Source organism: Empidonax traillii, unplaced genomic scaffold (genome assembly GCF_003031625.1).
Source record: "Empidonax traillii isolate 1590-97213 ecotype Southwest subspecies unplaced genomic scaffold, ASM303162v1 scaffold4:size3804566, whole genome shotgun sequence".
Taxonomy (NCBI): Eukaryota; Metazoa; Chordata; class Aves; order Passeriformes; family Tyrannidae; genus Empidonax; species Empidonax traillii.
In genome coordinates this window covers 3,680,070-3,697,373 of record NW_020955197.1, presented here as the reverse complement: position 1 = coordinate 3,697,373, position 17,304 = coordinate 3,680,070, and the positions used below count along the sequence as shown (strand labels likewise).

The following is a 17,304-nucleotide window of genomic DNA, read 5'->3' as shown; positions in this document are numbered from 1 at the left end:
TTTATTAACCTGGCATTTTTGGTGCTTTCTTAGGATACTGCTTTGTCGATCCTGAATGAGGTAACTGAAAAAGCAAGCCCTGGTACAGCAAAATGGGCTTGGCTTCATCGTGGACTTTATTACCTGAGAAGTGGTCAGCCGTCACAAGCAGTGGCTGAGTAAGAGAACTGGTGGTTGGTTTAAGTCCTTTTCTATAAATCCCAATGAAATGGTCTTTGATCATAGCAAGTTTTGAAAATAAGTTAACTGATTGTAGGATGGCTTGTACTAAACAATGGGAGATGGGTCTAAGTGAGCTGAGTCTCTCTTCTGTTCCAGAATTCTTAAAATGTGGTCTTGTTATCATAGCAGTGTTCTGTACTAACAGGCCTGGTGACAGGCATAGACGAGCCTGGTATAGCACTGAATAATGAGCCACAGTTAGGTACTATGGCTAAACTTGTGTCATGTCCTCTGAGGATGAAAGTGCTACTATGCTGTGTTTAAAAGTTCTGTATAATTGTGCATTTGTGTCCTGAGAGTATATAATGCTAAATTAGTGTTCTGAGATTATGTAATGCAAGGAAATGCTTTATGTTAAATTATATCACCTTTTATTTAAATAAACTTATATCTTCAGTTTGCAGGCAGCTCTCAGAGCTGATCCAAAGGATTCCAACTGCTGGGAGTCTCTAGGGGAGGCTTACTTGAACAGAGGTAGCTACTCAACAGCTTTGAAATCCTTCAGGAGAGCAAGTGAGCTGAACCCAGGTCTCATGTACAGCATTTATAGAGCTGCAGCACTTGAGCAGATTCTAGGCAAATATGAAAATGCTATAGCTACCTATCAACAAATTTTAAAGAAGACAGAAAACTATGTGCCTGCACTGAAAGGTAATGTCTGAATTTGAAAGTGTTCACTCTTTCTCCCTCTACACACTGTAGTGCTTCAGTCTTTCGGAAGGGTTTTTGGTGTGTTAAGGTTTTCCTGCATGGAAGGATAGGGATAGGGTTATATTTTGGCTTTGTAGAGCCATGTGATCCCCTGCATGAAATCTAGTTTGTAGTAGCCCTCAAATATCTGAAGAACTCTTAAATCATGATGAATGATTATTTCTCTTTCAAATAAGTATGAAAGGTAATTAATCCTTGGTCTGCCAGGCCAAGTGGGTGGAAGAACTGAAGACAGAGGAAGCCAGCTAACAGCACTAAAGTTTCACCTAACCAGTAAAACATTGGCTCAACAGGCAATGGAATCAGACTGCTATTTCAAAGAGGAGGACTCATACTAATTTTCTGCTGCTCCTGACCATGCATTCCTCAAGTCTTGTGTTAGCCTACTGATCCAGAACAATCTGAGCTTCCACAAGTAATGAAAAATAGCAGTAAATCCAAAGAGGTCTCACAAGTGTAGCAAGAGGTATAGATCTTCAATACATATAGCTAGAAGCAGAGAGAAATAGGGCAACTGGAACTTCTTCCTGGTGATGGAACTGTGATTCTGAAATTATATAATGCGGAGATTACGTAAAATTTTAATAACAAATTAACAAATAACAAAACAATTATCAAAATAACAAATAACAATTAGTAATTGTTTTGTTGCATTCTCCTTGCCACTTAGTCTTCAGTCATTCTCACCCCATATACCTTTCTGAAACAGATGTTTTTTGCTCCTTGATACTGGTATGAATCTTCAAGTATTCATTCATTGTGTGTAAGGCCTCTTGATTTCTGGGTGAATCTAAACTGATTCTTGTAAGACTTAAGTCAGAAGTGTTGGGTTATTATTGCAACAGTAAACTTTTTATCTGAAAAAGTTGGTCTGGTTGGCACCTGTACTTCCTCCTCTATGACTTCATCAGTTTGGATTTTTTCAGACTAAAGTAACATGGCAAAAGCTCCATGATGGAGTTGAGGAGTATTGTAGATAGGCAGTTTTACTAATCATTGGGCAAGAAGGTAACGGCTGACTGCAGCAGCAGTTTGTAAAGGTCTTGTATAGAAGTTAGTGTATGGCTTTTTTAGTGTCTGTAGGTAGTGGTTGACAGTATTACTTGGAGTAAAATGCTTTGAGAATGCATAAGTGCACAGTATTAATATTTCCCCCCACAGTTGCCTTTATACCTACACTTTCGTTATATCTCCCTTCTTTCTTTGTAATCCCTCTCATCCTAATCTCTGGTTTGTTAGCTCTAGATCCTACTTTGAGTCTCAAAACAGTCTTCACTTTCTCAGAGGCTGTTCACAATATTTAGTTTGGTTTGCTAACTTCTGTGGACCTTAAAACTCTCTGAAGTTCTTTTGCTTTCTCATCAGTGTTTTTTTGCTGATTTTCTGATTTGTTGGAAGCATTGTCTCCTAGTAGGTGAGAGAATAACTATACTTGACTGCATCTTTTCAGTGTGTTTTGGTTTTGTGTTACTAAATGATATGTTTATTCTGCCTCTGCTCTAGCCTATCTTTTAATGTATAACTTGGGGGAATAAAATTGATTTTGGTTTTAGATTGTAGATTGTCTTGACATCTGATAAGCTTATGATCTTGGGACTTCTGTGTGGTCAAGACATATCTGTTGGGGCCAAGATAAAGATGTTTGCAAAATACAAGTTTGGTATAGGTACAGGGTGCAATAGTATGAGGAAGATAGCTACAGAACTGGCAGTGTGAGAGTGGTGCTCTTATCCAGTGATTTACTGCCAGATAGAATCACTGCTGGTGCCAGCAAGATATAAACTAAGCAGTTACTCATTCCAAAATGCTAGAAATTGTGCCATGAGATGCAGTTCCTTTTTAACAGTGGAATTTATTTCCATCTGTGGTGGGTTGACCTTGGGTTCCAATCTTCAGAGTGCAGAGAGGCAAATCTTGTCCCTTGATCCACAAGTGCGGAGAGGAGAAAAGTTCAAATATAGCTGGAGCAAGATTAACACACAAACGAGGCCAAATGTTGGTAACCAAAACTGTAATTCACTTTTATTCTCTATTAAAGAGGAGAGAAAGGAGGAAATCGGAGAGTAGGAAAAAGCAAAAAATAATTACAGAAAGCAGGGTATAGTCACCACCATGGATCCAGTGGCGTTCTGTAGATCCATTCTTCTTTTGTCCTTTAGTGGGGGAGATCTCTGTCCGGGGGTGTCAGGTACTTGCTTATATACAGTCTGGGCGGCACACTTTATGGTGTGCAATAGCACATTTGGCATGTGTGGACTTACAGCAATGGCACGTGTGCCACGGAGTCCATAGCAATAACATGTTTACTGCATGCAGGGGTTGGAGTTCATGCGACATTCGCGTGATGCACTTAGGGTGTGTAAGTTAAAGCACTGGTATCTACATGACATGCGCGTGATAGACCTTGTTTGTGAACTGAGTCTGCAGGTTGTGGTTGACTGAACATCCTGGTTTTGCCGCCATTGTCTTTACGATGGAGATTGGGTGATGGTGAGACAAATTGGTTTTTAGCAGTGCTTTTTTTTAACGGTTCTCTGCACCTTGTCTGGACACCAGCTGCCCACCAAGCTGCTCTGTCACTCTCCTTCTCAGCAGGATGTGAGCAGAGGAGAAAATAAGACGGAAAAAAATCATGTGGCAAGATAAATGTAGGCAATGATGTGGCAAGATAAAGCAAAAGCCATATGCAGAAGCAGAGAAAAACAAAATTTATTCTTTATTTCCCATCATAAAGCAAAGTCCTGCTACTTCTCATGAAGTAGGACTTCAGTCTGCCTAGTGTTGCTCTAGAAAATAAATATAATAACAAATGCCCCCCCCCCTCTTCCACCTTTCTCTTAGCTTTTATGGCTGAGCAGATGGGATATGATATGGAATATCCCTTTGGTTCAGAGTGGGTCAGATGTCCTGGCTGTGTCTCCTCTCAAGATTTTGATCACCTCCCTGCCTACTACTGAAGTGGAGAATGGCAGCCTCGGTGCTGTTCCAAACACTGCTTGTCAGCAGGCAAAGCCAGACCCAGTGCACCATATGAAGTAAATTCTTACATAAATAGGATTAAATAATGTTGGTTTCAAGTATTACTGAAAACAAGACTTTTCCTTTTGCCTACTGTGGCATTTTGTTTTGGTTTTTTGGGGTCTTTTTTGGGGGTTCAGGAATGATTTTTGACATGAGTAAACTGTAAGTTGGTGTATTTGTCAAAGACTTGCCAATGCAGTGCAAGTTGCTCAGGAGGGTTTACTTACTATCTGAGGACTAACCCAAAGCTTAAATGCTATGGTTTTTATAATTACTTATGTTTATTTTAATATGCAGATTATTCTGCAGTTCACATTTGACTAGATAGATTGGAAGCAAAATCTCTGTTGTGAGCATATGGGTCTTTTGATTTTGTGATAAGTTTATAACCTGTGCAGAACATAAATCTTTTTATAAAGCAGAACACTGAGCAGGCTTCCACACTCCCTCCCCACCTTATTTTTTAATCATATCATAAAAGCATCTCTTCATAGAGGATACTTTCTTTTATTTTCAGGACTTGGAGAATGCTATCTCATGCTGGCAAGATCAGCCCTTGATAACTATTTGGATAGGAAGGCTGTGGATTACATAGAGCAGGCTCTTGAATATTTTACAAGGTTAGTACTAAATACTCGCTTATTTAATTTCTGCTGGGATTGTGCATTGACAGGCAGAAGAATAGAAGTTAAGTGTTTGAGGATTTTCAGTTAAACTGAAGCGAATGGACTAGGGCTTCTAATCTAGAAGTGAGAATGTGCTTATTGAAAACGGTTTACATAAATTCTAAATGTAGGCTGCTTAAATGAATGGCTATTATAGAGTTTTGGTTTTTTTCTGTTTGAAAGATACAGAACCATTTGATTATAACAAAAGCATGAAATGACATACAGCTCTCGTCAGCAGTCCTCCTGATATTTGGGACTGGAAGGAGGCGATTCATACCCAAAAATAGTGTATAAGAGGAAAATATTACTTCCTTTTTTCCTTCAATCTTTTTGTTTTACATTTCATACAAAATGCTTTAGTGTCCAAACTTAAGCCTTGAAATAACTACTGATGGAAAAGAAGATCATTAAGTTTCTGCAGATGAGTCATGTCTTGACTGCAAGAGTGTGTGTAGTCAGCTGACATGTTGATAGATTGGCTATTTTTTAGAATTTTAGTCCCAACAATGTTGGAATATATTGGCATTTTGTGGTTTCTCTTTTGTTTTTTATTTATTTTTCGATTTTGACCTTTTAGACCTATAGCTTGAATAGGAAGAAACTGAATTAAAATCAGACAGCTCACTGATGAATTGCATTTGAGACTGTGCCACTCTTGGAAGTGGTGAACTTCTCTTCAAAAGAGGATATTGAAATGCCTGAATGAGTGTTTTGTGAGTTTTCTGTATAATTAATTACAGGGCAATAAAGCACCGTCCGGATATATCTTGCCTCTGGAAACTTTCTGGAGATACCTGTACTAGCGTGCATGTTATTTCACCAAGCAAAGTGCATGTTCAAGTACTAGGATCCCTTCTTTGGGGAAAAATGGGTAAAAACACTGACAAACAGACACTGAACAAAAATGAGCTGCTCATACTTGGAGGAAGGTAACAACTTTTTTTATTATCAAGAGCTTCTATGCAGCTTGAAACTCTATGGAGTCTCAAATATTCTAGACTGCTTTATTTCTGGAAAATGAAAACATGCTGATCTGTTGACAGCTGCGTAGTGGATAAATAGATTCTTGTGTTTCTTCCGAGTTACGCTACTCATTTCAGGGTATGTTTCCTGTATTGCCACAGTGGCTATCAGCACTTCATCCAGCACCTCCTCTTCTCCTTGTTTTTGTCTCCAGCATGACTACATCCTCCCTGCTATTCCACAAATCATGCCTCTTTTAATGGAGTGATTGCAGTATTTGCTAACTAATTCTCCCAGGAAAACTGAAGTCCAAGATAATGCTTTTAGCTTTCTGTCTGTACTTCATTCTTGTAAAAATGTTGTAAATTTAGAGGTTTAGAGTACATTGAAAGAGGAAATTCCTTGTTCCGAAGTTCATGATCTAGAAAATATTCGCAGTATTTCTGCAGCCTCTTCTGTGACTCCCTCTGAGCTTTTTGCAGCTGGATGTGTAAGGTGAAGAAATGAAGCTGCTTAGTGAATCTCAAACACTATCTGTAAAGTTAGATAGTTCCTGGAGGAATTCTGATAAAATTTTAAAATGACTGATGCTTGTTTTAAGTAAAAACATGCATAATGTAACTGACAGAGCTTTGATTTAATAATTCACACCTATGTAACCACACCTGGGACTTCACAAGTGGTGGGCATTAGACTGCCTTTAGACCAGGATAGATTCTGTGACAGTGTGTCTAAATGAAAATGTATTAGTTGTTTTTTGCTTTCCATACTTGTCTGGTTTTGTTTTGCTGGTTTAGATTTTTAAGCACTCTTTTGAATGTTCTTTCAGCTCTTTATGTAGCAACTTGGAAGAACTGATTCTGTGATTCATGTTTCTGTAGGTGTTATGGTAGAGCTTTAAAATTGATGCCTTTGCCTAGCATATGGTGTGATCTTGGAATAAATTATTATCGACAAGCAGAGCACCTCACAGCAACAGGCACTGATAAGAATGAGATCAGTGAACTGCTAGAGAAGTCCTTGCAGGTATTGCCTTTTTTTCCTGATACATTCTTTTAAATTGACTTTCATGCTTCTCTTCATACTCCTCTGTCCACAGTAAAACCTATATCTGAAAAAGTAAGTGCATAAAGACTTATTTTTTGCTCTCCTAATAATTATAATCCACATTTGAATTTCTTCCAGTGTCTCAAAAAGGCTGTAAGACTTGACAGCAAAAATCATCTTTTTTGGAATGCACTTGGTGTAGTTGCTTCTTGTAGTGGTAAGTCTTCAGCAAAAGGCCTAGCTGTGTACTAACCTAAACTGAGAGGCAACTTGACTAATGGTGTTTTGAAATTCAGTTAGATCTAGCTCTCCTTTTTTCTTTCTCCCCCCAGCTATTGGGAATTATGCTCTTGCTCAACATTCGTTCATCAAATCTGTTCAAGCTGAGCAAATTGTAAGTGCTGCAGGCAGCTTCCATCTGTTTCAAGTGGGCATTTAAAACTTTTCCCCCTTGCAGTGTTATTTTTGCATAGTAATTTTAACTTTATTTTGTTCTATCTAGAATATTGTTGCCTGGACCAACTTGGGGGTTTTGTATCTGGCAACTGGAAACATTGAGGTAATCTATTTCCCATCCTCAAATATTAATTCCCTTTCCATGTTTTTTTAAGGATGTATCTGCAGATGGGAGTGTGGGGAAACTGAGAAGAAAGTCCCTTTCAAATTCAAGAAATGTACTTCCTTCAAAAGAAATTAAATTGGCGCCCACGCTTCACTTCAGGAATAAAAATGAATTTACATATTACATATTCTGGTGGAAGTAAGGTTAAGTGAACTGTTATCTTCTGCTGCATTGGCAAGTTGCTGTCCAAGCAGCTGGGTGGAATGAAAACTTACTGGAAGGACTGAGAAGTGGTTAGTCAAACCAGAGCATGCCTGGTTTGACCAAGAACTTTTAGTTGTCACGGAATGAATTTCAGTGTTTGAGTTCCCATAAGTAGCTACTTTCTGCTCATCTACAGATGTGTATTTATGGGGACATTCTAGCCTTACAGAGTTTCTCTGGAGGAGAATTACAGTACATCTTAAGTGAAGCCTGGAGCTCTTATGCAGCTAAAGTACATCCTGTCCTGTTTGCTGGTTAGAATTAAAGAAATCTTATTTAATTGAAAATCTGATGGTCAGAATTTTTTAAAATAAAAATAAGTTGATTCTACAGACTGCTTGCTGCTAAGACTACTAATGCTAACATTTCCTTCACCTTGTGCCAAATTGAGGAACTCTTTAACATATGCAGTCAATAGGGAGATGACTTGTGCCTGATAATCAGTTTTATGCTTTTGAAAATGCATGTGTTTTAAGTGCTTGCATTACAGAAAAGCAAATTTTCAAAACTGGATTCTCCAAGAATCATATTTTTAAATATTACTTGTTCCAAGGGTTAATTTAGCTTCTGAACTCTTTTGGTGTTATAAGAAGGAAGTGTATTTGGAAGAGACAGTAACTTTTATGTTGTAAAGATTTTAAGGTTTTTAAAAATTTTATTTAAGAGTAAACCTGTTTATTTCTCTGGGCAATGCATTGTTCTATGTGGCAGAGTAGATGTTTTAGTAGTGACCTAATTTGGTCCGTTAAATCTCTTCTAATACTTGATAATGTTAATACTTGCGTGTACTCAGAAGTACTCCATTGCTGTACCAGGCAGTTCAATAGCACTGTTATCTTCATTTTACAGCAAGCTCATGAAGCTTTCAAGATAGCCCAGTCTCTGGAGCCTTCTTACTTGCTGTGTTGGATTGGACAGGTATGATGAAAAGTCCTAAAACTGAGCACCAAAACCAGTTGTTGAAGAGTGGACTTGAACTTCATCCTAATAATTGGCACTTATTCATGTTCCTAAAAATTGTTTGAAGTAAAGGGAACTTATAGTTCCTTGAAGGTGGATAGGACCCTTTGTTTCCATACTGGTGATACATTCATCAGATACATTTGCAATAATGGCTGATGTTGTGAGTTCAGTAAGAAACTACCAACAGAGTTCATTAACACTGTTTGTGCTCTGAGGCTTTTATTGACAACTGTCAACAAAGCACTGTCTTCATAAGGTGATAGGTTTTTTCAGCTTCAGCTGTACCAGTAGTTCATTATGTGGAACCACCTAATTCTCTTCTCAGTCCCCCCTTTGTAACACCACTGTTAAAACAAGTAAGCCTCTAATGTACCTGGGACCAAGGACTTTGCATTTTTGGGGAAGTCCCTTCCTCCCCTACCATTGGGAGTTGATGTGCTCCTGCTGGTATCTAGGCCATCTGTGAATAGTTGAAGTACTTTTGACTCATGCTCGTGTGATCACTATAGGTGCACGTCATAATGCTAATGATCATCTAATTGAAACTGGATTCTAGAAGAGAACTCTCACCATCACATGTTGAAATTCAGCTCCTCTCAGATATTTTTATAAGTTGTTCTAATACACACAAGTCTTTGTATTGAAGAATGTAGAGTAGCAGCAGAAGACTTTAAATTACTGATACAGTGGAACTCCAGTCTTCCTTGGAGCGTATGAGGAAAAGGAAGTGTCTTCATTTTGAATGTTTAAGATATGCCTGACATAACACATACTGAGTTTTTTGTCAGTGTCGCGATTTTTAAAGTACCTGACCGTAACTCTTTCTTCTCTATAGGCTCTTATTGCAGAGATGGTAGGCAGCTATGATACTATGGATCTCTTCAGGCACACAACCGAACTCAATATGCATGTGAGTGTAACAGTTGTATTGTTCTGAAGTTTGTGTATATCCAATCTCTCCATTTACGAGATTTAATTTTTTTAAAAATAGACGTCTCTTCAATAGTGAAACTCTTACAATCATGTTTCAAATGAAATTCGGTTACTTCCATTTTGTTGTTTCTGGCTTATGCTGGCACTGTATAGCAGCAGTTATTGTATTAAATGCCTTAGTCCCAAGAGTCCAAGAAATTAGTTCCATAACTAATGAGAAACCATTCTGCATGTTCCCACAGACTTGGACATAGATCAAAGGCATAAATTACAAGTATTTCAGGAGAGAGCAAGGACCCTGAGTTCCAAGAAATTGGAGGACTTACTCTTTTAAAGCTTTTTTTTGTTGTCATCCCTACAGTGATGCAGCAAATTGTATGAAAATTTAAAAATTTGCTTTGCCCAAAGGGCAAGTGTGAAGAGTAATTAAATCTGTTATTTTCTTCTGCTTAACACTGATGCAGATTGTTGGCCGAAACTCCGTCCTAAAACACTAAATTTTTATTATAATCTCTAATTATTTTGCTCTATCTTGAGCAGGTTTAATGACTCCTCTTTTGGGGGTGTTTGTTTGTTTTTTAAGGCTGAGGGAGCAAAAGGCTATGCCCACTGGGTATGTTCAACACTGCAGGACAAAGCCAATAGAAACACTGAACTATATCTGTACAACATTGTTCAAATGAATGCTATCCCAGCAGCCCAGGTGGTATTGAGCAAATATACAGGTAGGTAGTTTAAATATCCTTCTAACTTGTCACACCTAACAGATGCATTCAGAATGAACAGATAAACCTGTAGTAATATCTGGACAAGAGCAGTCTGGCTGAGTTGGGGAGAGGCTTTTGAGCTGTAAAGTAATCAAAACAGGGTAAGCAGACGGTTGACTTCTATTGTCACACAAAAATAAAGCATGTTCATTCTGTTTGCTTATTCATCTGAGTAGATTTTGTTTCAAAGACCAACAAAAATAGGGACCAAGGCCTTGTCATGCTTGTCATAAGGTATTTGCTCTCAGACTCCCTTTGCATGTGTCTGTATGAATAGGTTCAGATAGATGCTAGATCCTCTGCCTCTGTGCTATGATGCTTGGCAGAAGACTCTTCTTAGGTGCTGTGTAACTCCATAGCCTCAAGCATATGATTGTGTTAACCTTCAGTAGGTGACAGACCATGGTTTTGCACGTGGTTCCAAGGGAGCCTACTTACTGAAGTAGGCTTGCATATGTCTAACCTCAAAAGGCATAGCAAATGTGGATTTTCATTAATCAGCAATTATTACTGTAAATAAATCATTTGAGTAATCTGTTGCTGACTTTTGAGAGCTAAAAAATAAGGTGCAAGCACTCTAAATGAGATAAATGTGAGACTGTATTTCTGTGTGTCATTGCTGTTCTTAAGTGGACTGCTGGAGGGGCTTCCTTCCTAGTCTGGAAAGAAAAGTTACAAGTCTGAGATGAGATGACAGCTGAGAAGTCCGTGCCTTACCCATTTTGTAATTCTGTGATTAATTGCTAAGGTTAGAAGGGACCACAGTGGGTCATCTGGCCCAACTTCCCAGAGTTGGGCTCAAGGAGAGTTATCCTAGAGCACTTTGCAGAGAATTGTTCCAGATATGTAATATTAAAAATAAACAATAGGATTCTACTAATATTTTACTAGGGAAGATAAGAGATGAATACTTTCCTATTTCATTAGGAAAGAAAAAAAAAAAAAAGGTGTGCTGAGAAACTTAAAGTATTTTGAGTGCATTACTTCTGTGTCATATTTTAAACATTTTTGAGCTAACCTGATGTCATATTGTGGGTCTTCTATCCGTTCTGTATTTGCCTGCAGCTTGTCAAAATTATTCTAGTGAGCAACTGACAGAAGCTTTTGGCAAAGGGTTTTGTATATATGCGTACACTGTAGCTTTGTAATGCTTTTTCACAGTTCTTTCTGATGTTGTTGTCCTATTGTCAATTCTGATTTTCTAGAAAGAAATCCAGACGATGCATCTGCTTTCACAATGCTTGGTTATTTGAATGAGTATCTACATCTAAAACAGCAGGCAGCATATGCCTATGAGAGGTAAACTGTACACCCTTGGAAAACTTGCTTATAGAAGCTCATTGACCTCTTTTTCATGCAGCAGCTAAAAAACTTTATTGAAGAGTTTTTCTCTTCCTTAAGTAAACAAACCTTACTTTGTCAGTTCAGCAGTACATTTTGACTAAGTAGGGGGAGGTGTGGGGATGTTCCTATACCAAATTTGGAAATGTTGAACACAGAACTGGAAAAGTAAAGATATTCCAAGGCTTGTGTGCCTTACCAGGATATTTAACTAATTCACTTTGTGAGATTTAAGTAAAATCTTGGGAGCAGGTAAGCTTGGTTTTAGTTTTCTTCTCTATCCCATGCTAATTAATGGATGTGTTAGGGCTTTGGGGTTTTTTTCCCTTCTCTCTTGTTTTCAAATGGTAGAGGAATGTAACAATGAAACAATGTTTGGTCAACATGTTTGTTGATGCAAAAATAGAAAAATAAGCTCTGTTTGTGTTTAATGAGCATAGAAAAGCTTCTGCATAAAACTGTTGAGCATTCTGTGCTGAGAACTCAAAATATGCAGATGGTAATTATTTTTCATTGTGGCTAATTTCAGGGCAGCTTCATTGCTGAAAAACTCTGAGGATACTGAGAAATATAATACAGCAATGCAAAACTATGGCAGGTCACTGTGGTAAGTGTTGACGTCATTTTCCAAGTCACTAACTTCAGTTTTGAAAGCACTGGCCCAAAACATAGTGAAGCTTAAAGATGAAAGGTCATTGCTAAACACAATCTATTAAGCATAATTCTTAACTGTAGACAGGTTTGACTGAGCTTTGTATTTGCTCCAGAAATGTGTAGTGTATTAAAAAGAAAAATGAATTGCAAGGAGTTGCTGTATGCCTTCAGAGGTATCAGTGATTCCCTTATCATTAGCTTGATGCTGTAGTGCCTTAATGTAACCTATACAATGTAGCTGTTGTATAGTCTCCAGAATAAATTGTGATTTTATTTTTTTTAGGTTTTTTTACAGTCTCCCCATGTGAGATCTGTAATAGGTTTAGTCTGAATAAAATAGCTACTTCAGGATTTATTCAAGATCCTTTCTGCCTGCCCTTTGAATTTGCATTGACTTGTACAACCAGAAGCATGTGTGGTTGGGGTGTTGTGTACATGTGTGTGATTTTTCTGCCAATGAACCCCTCTGCTGTAGTTGTACTCACAGTTCTAAGTTCCCTTCATGATACTCTTCTGGTTCTGAGGGAATGCAGGACACAAGTCTTAATGGATGAAGACTTTCAGACTTATCTCTGATATGAAATAGCTCAAGCTGTGCTAATTAGATATTTGTTAGCTCTCTTGAGAAACCTTATATATTCTTAAGTTTCTGTACATGATGCTGGAACTTTTAGCCTGTGGTCATGTGATAAGTCATTAACTTCAGAGAATGTTTTAGAAGCAATTCTTTAGATTCCTGTAGTCTCACATCCAAGCTATATGTGTGTTGATTTATGTGTGCAACTTAGACAAGAACAAAGCTCTAGTAATTATTAAGTAGTTTAATAAACACATTCCTGTATTATTATTTCCTTCATAGTGGTCTTTGAACAAGAATGCTGTAAGGTCTATCTGTATGTGCACTCACCTGTCTGTGTGTGTGTATAGTTTGATTTGCTTTTTCCATGTTTCTCCTTTAATATTTTCTCCAATTCCATTGTGTTGACCATTAAGTGACATCTGTTATGCAGGTGGGGAGGACTCTTTCCTATTATTTACTCTTCATGCAACAGACAGTTGGAAAGACTAACTGCTGTGACTGAGTTGGAAAGACTAAATGCTGTAACTGAAGAAGGGTGGTGAATATTGTGCATTCTTGTCCTAATATTTTTTTTCCTGTGGTGTCTGCTTAAAACTACTGTGTAAAAGAGGATACTGGTCTTCAAGGACAGTTTATCTGAATCATAGCAGGTGTTCCTACAAGCTTCATACCAGTAATTTTATTTTTTTCACAGTGCCCTTGATCTGTGTGACAAGGCCATTGAAGTTTATGCATCAATACCCCTAACTGAGTTTGATGGCGTTGTGGGGCTAGCATTAGCTTACTTCAAGAAAGGACTCTTAGAAGAAAGTATCAAAGGTAAGATTCAGAGGCACTGCTCTTGAGGTTAATCTTAACAAAATTTGTCTGACCAGCTTAGCTGTCATTCGGTTTATTTTGCTCTTTCAGTCCTGGTGCATAAGTACAAACTCCACAAGCACTTTAGCTTTAGTGATAAATATGATTCTGTGCCATGGTCTGCATTGCTAAGATATGAGACTTCACATACACTGAATTATCAATGTTGAAGTGTGAGCACTCAGAAAGGAACAGCTATCTCAGTGTTTTAAATAATCTTGTATTTTGATTGGAGTGATGTGTGCCCATCTAAGTACTATTTCATAAATGAACTATCACTATTGCTACTGCGTTCTTGAGGCTTTTTCTTAGTATCTCAATACTGCTTTGCAGTTCTGTTTCCACTTGCTAGTGTTGAACAACTCCCAGGTTCTAAGCAGTAAACTGGTGAGTCTTAGTTGAATTTTTTTTGTCTTATGCTTATGATTTTAGGTGTGAAAATATATTGAACCTGAACCCAAAGTGTCTCTCTCTTTTCTAATACCATGCTTTACAAAGGTTGTGTTTTTCTTTCTGCTTCAATTCTGAGTCTTGAATTTTTACCAGTCTATGAAAAAGCCCTGTCTGTTGCTGAGTCTGAAAAGGATAGAGCACATATCCTGACTGCCTTGGCAATAATAGCATATAAACAGGACAAAGTGGATGCTGCAAAGACACTGCTGTTTAAATGGTAAGTAGAGGGAATAATAACCAGAATGTGATATTTAATTGTGCTGCTGAATCCTCACATTTCATTTTTGTGGGAACTCAGGTGGATATTTTCGTTTTGTATTGCAGAATAAAAGTGGAAATGGATGCAGTGCTCTTACTGCTGTGATATATCTGGTTTTGTTTTACAGCCTATGTCTTCTACGTTTTTAAAGCAGTATGGAGTGGAAGGGCTGGGCAGTTTGGATGTCCATCATCCTTGAATGATAATTTTGAAAAACTTTATCTTTTAAGATAATATTGCTTTGTAGTTTACCTAAGCACTAGGCAGTATTTTTGGTCTTTAGCTGTAAGAGCTCTAGATGGCTAGTGAAAACAATTTCAGTTTAAATAGTAGGAAGTCTCTGGAACAGTTGTGTACCAATCATCATAGACAAAGATAAGCCTGTAGCTTCCCCATAAAAAGAAACAGATCTGTATTAGTTGTGCTGTTAAGTGGTGAATGTCTTTTATTTTCAGATCTGTGTAACCTAAAAGCCTGTGCATCATTGTTAATCTCCCAGTAGCTTTGGAATAAGAGTTAACATCTCAGCCTCTCAGAGTCAATCCTTTGTCAGTAGAGAACTCCAGTAGTGGCAGTACAGTACACCATCTTGCCAGCAGACTCCTCAAGTTACTGAAACAGTGAAGGTCCATTACCTACTACACTCTAAATCCCATATTACTTATGATTAGATAGCTAGGAACTTGATATTTCCGACATGCTATAAATCACTGCGGACTTCTGTTTTTGTCATAAACATCAGCAGTGAGATTTTTCTGGATGATCTTGTTTGTCTTAAAAAAAAAAGAAAAAAAATTAGTAAATGGTTTAGGAAAGAAACATCACAGTGAATATGTCTAGATCTGAATTGTAAGCACAGTGCTGCAAAGGTATATGGTGGATTTTAGTAATAAGAACAAAAATGGTGCATTCTGGTCTGATAGACAGATGCCTCTGCTGTCTGGAATTCGTGCTAGATGACCTAAAGGGCCTTGAACAAGAAGGTACATAGAATCAGAAGCTTATATGCTTGTCTTGTTTTGAAGGCAAAAATAATGATTAAGGACTTGATTAGGAACCTGTAACCACCTGATCCTGAAGGATACAGATCTAGCTTGATCTACAGTGAGAGACTGTTAATTCTGTATATCATTCATGATACTAGGAGAAAGAAGACTCAGAAATATACAAGTACTCTAATGTTAACAGCAAATTTAATTTGTGCTCCAAAATCGTGTCTCTTTCCCTCTCTCTGGTTCAACAGTTCATTAAAGGAACCCAATATGGAAAGTCTGAAGGCTTTGTGCACACTAGGATTGGTAAAGCAGGATGCAACACTTGCAACAGCCGCCCTAAAAGAATTACTGAAGCATGAAAAAGGGGATGATGGGATTTATGAGCGGTGCCTTACTGCATCTGCAGTTTATGCATTACAAGGTAGAAATGTGGGCATCCAGAGAGAAGTCTCCAAAGCAGTGCACAGGTAGGTGGTTTGTCTTGCTTCACATTGCCCTGTAAATGTATTGCTTTGATTACATCGAACAGTAAGCAAACCTCTGTTTACTTGCATCATTCTTCTAAAAAAAAGAAAAAAATATATTGTTTTTCAAAGGTGAAGTCCTCACTTAAGGTTGTCGCATCAGCTGACATAAGTTTGTTTTCTGATTTATTGCAGAAGTTTCATGGCTTATTTAGTATTTTCTGGTTTTGTCTTGGTGACTTCTTTGATAGCTAGATTAGTTCACTGTTCTATGAAAGCATCTTTCATCATATGTAACATAACCTTCAGTCTAGAAAAGTCTCTAGGGTCTTTATTTAATATTTTAAAACAGCCTTTGAAGCTACCTGTTCCATTAGCTAAATGTCTGTATTTAAATGTGTTTTGATTAGCCTTACCCTTCTGTGCCTTTAAGAAAAACACACTTCAGTCTTCTAAGTGTTTTTGGAAACTATTCTTCATGCAAATTGTATTTCTCCAACTATAATTAAAATTCCTCGTTCTTCACACTATGGGGACAAGTGTATTAGTGTTCTTCCTGTGAATATTGATATGCATATTGTCCATTTTGTTTCTTTAGTAAGCAATATAACTTCAATATTTTGTTGTTTGTTTTGAATTACTACCCATGTCTACTACACTGCATTGTTTTCTTAATAGAGAAATTTGGTATCTATAGCAACTGCCTACTGAGTCATGGAAAACCAGGTGCGTATCTAAATCAGAGAGTCTAATATCCTTTTCTTTTCCCAGTAACCCAGATAATCCTGCCCTCTGGTCCCTCCTATCTCGAGTAGTTCCACTGTCTGCATCACAAAAGGCAAAAGTAAGTGCATTACTGTAAGATCATAGAATCATAGAATAGATTGGGTTGGAAAAAACCTCCAAGATCATCAAGTCCAACCCCTGATCCAACTCCAATTACTATATCATGGCACTAAGGGCCATATCCAATCTCTTTTTAAAAACCTCCAGGGATGGTGAATCAACCACTTCTCTGCGTAGGCTGTTCCAATGCTTGATTACCCTCTCTGTAAAGAATTTCTTCCTGACATCTAACCTAAACCTCCCCTGGCAGAGCTTGAGCCCATGTCCCCTTGTCCTGTTGTTGGTTGCCTGGGAGAAGAGACCAACCCCCCACCTGGCTATAACCTCCCTTCAGGTAGTTGAAGAGAGTGATGAGGTCACCTCTAAGCCTTCTGTTCTCCAGACTCAACAACCCCAGCTCCCTCAGCCTCTCCTTACAGGACTTGTGCTCAAGTCCCTTCGCCAGCCTCGTTGCTCTTCTCTGGACCCGCTCCAGCACCTCAATATCCTTCCTGAACTGAGGGGCCCAGAGCTGAACACAATACTCAAGGTGTGGCCTCCCCAGTGCTGAGTACAGGGGAAGGATCACTTCCCTGCTCCTGCTGGCCACACTGTTCTTGATGCAGGCCAGGATGCCATTGGCCTTCTTGGCCACCTGGGCACACTGCTGGCTCATGTTCAGCCTCCTGTCAATCAGCACCCCCAGGTCCCTTTCTGCCTGGCTGCTCTCCAGCCACTCTGTGCCCAGCCTGTA

General features: G+C 38.3%; 1 protein-coding gene across 3 annotated transcripts in view; it reads left to right on the top strand.

Annotated features, from left to right (window-relative positions):
* The window catches only part of TTC37 (tetratricopeptide repeat domain 37), a 50,023-nt gene that overhangs the window by 17,122 nt on the left and 15,597 nt on the right, over positions 1–17,304 (top strand). For all 3 annotated transcript variants that reach the window (XM_027878294.1, XM_027878279.1, XM_027878287.1), the window contains exons 16-32: positions 34–158; positions 620–873; positions 4,472–4,574; positions 5,363–5,551; positions 6,467–6,611; positions 6,771–6,849; positions 6,965–7,026; positions 7,135–7,191; positions 8,308–8,376; positions 9,257–9,331; positions 9,938–10,079; positions 11,327–11,420; positions 11,992–12,069; positions 13,391–13,515; positions 14,101–14,224; positions 15,510–15,728; positions 16,497–16,569. In XM_027878294.1, the coding sequence (XP_027734095.1) occupies positions 34–158; positions 620–873; positions 4,472–4,574; positions 5,363–5,551; positions 6,467–6,611; positions 6,771–6,849; positions 6,965–7,026; positions 7,135–7,191; positions 8,308–8,376; positions 9,257–9,331; positions 9,938–10,079; positions 11,327–11,420; positions 11,992–12,069; positions 13,391–13,515; positions 14,101–14,224; positions 15,510–15,728; positions 16,497–16,569 (2,013 nt within the window). The remainder of the gene's footprint in view (positions 1–33; positions 159–619; positions 874–4,471; positions 4,575–5,362; positions 5,552–6,466; positions 6,612–6,770; positions 6,850–6,964; positions 7,027–7,134; positions 7,192–8,307; positions 8,377–9,256; positions 9,332–9,937; positions 10,080–11,326; positions 11,421–11,991; positions 12,070–13,390; positions 13,516–14,100; positions 14,225–15,509; positions 15,729–16,496; positions 16,570–17,304) is intronic.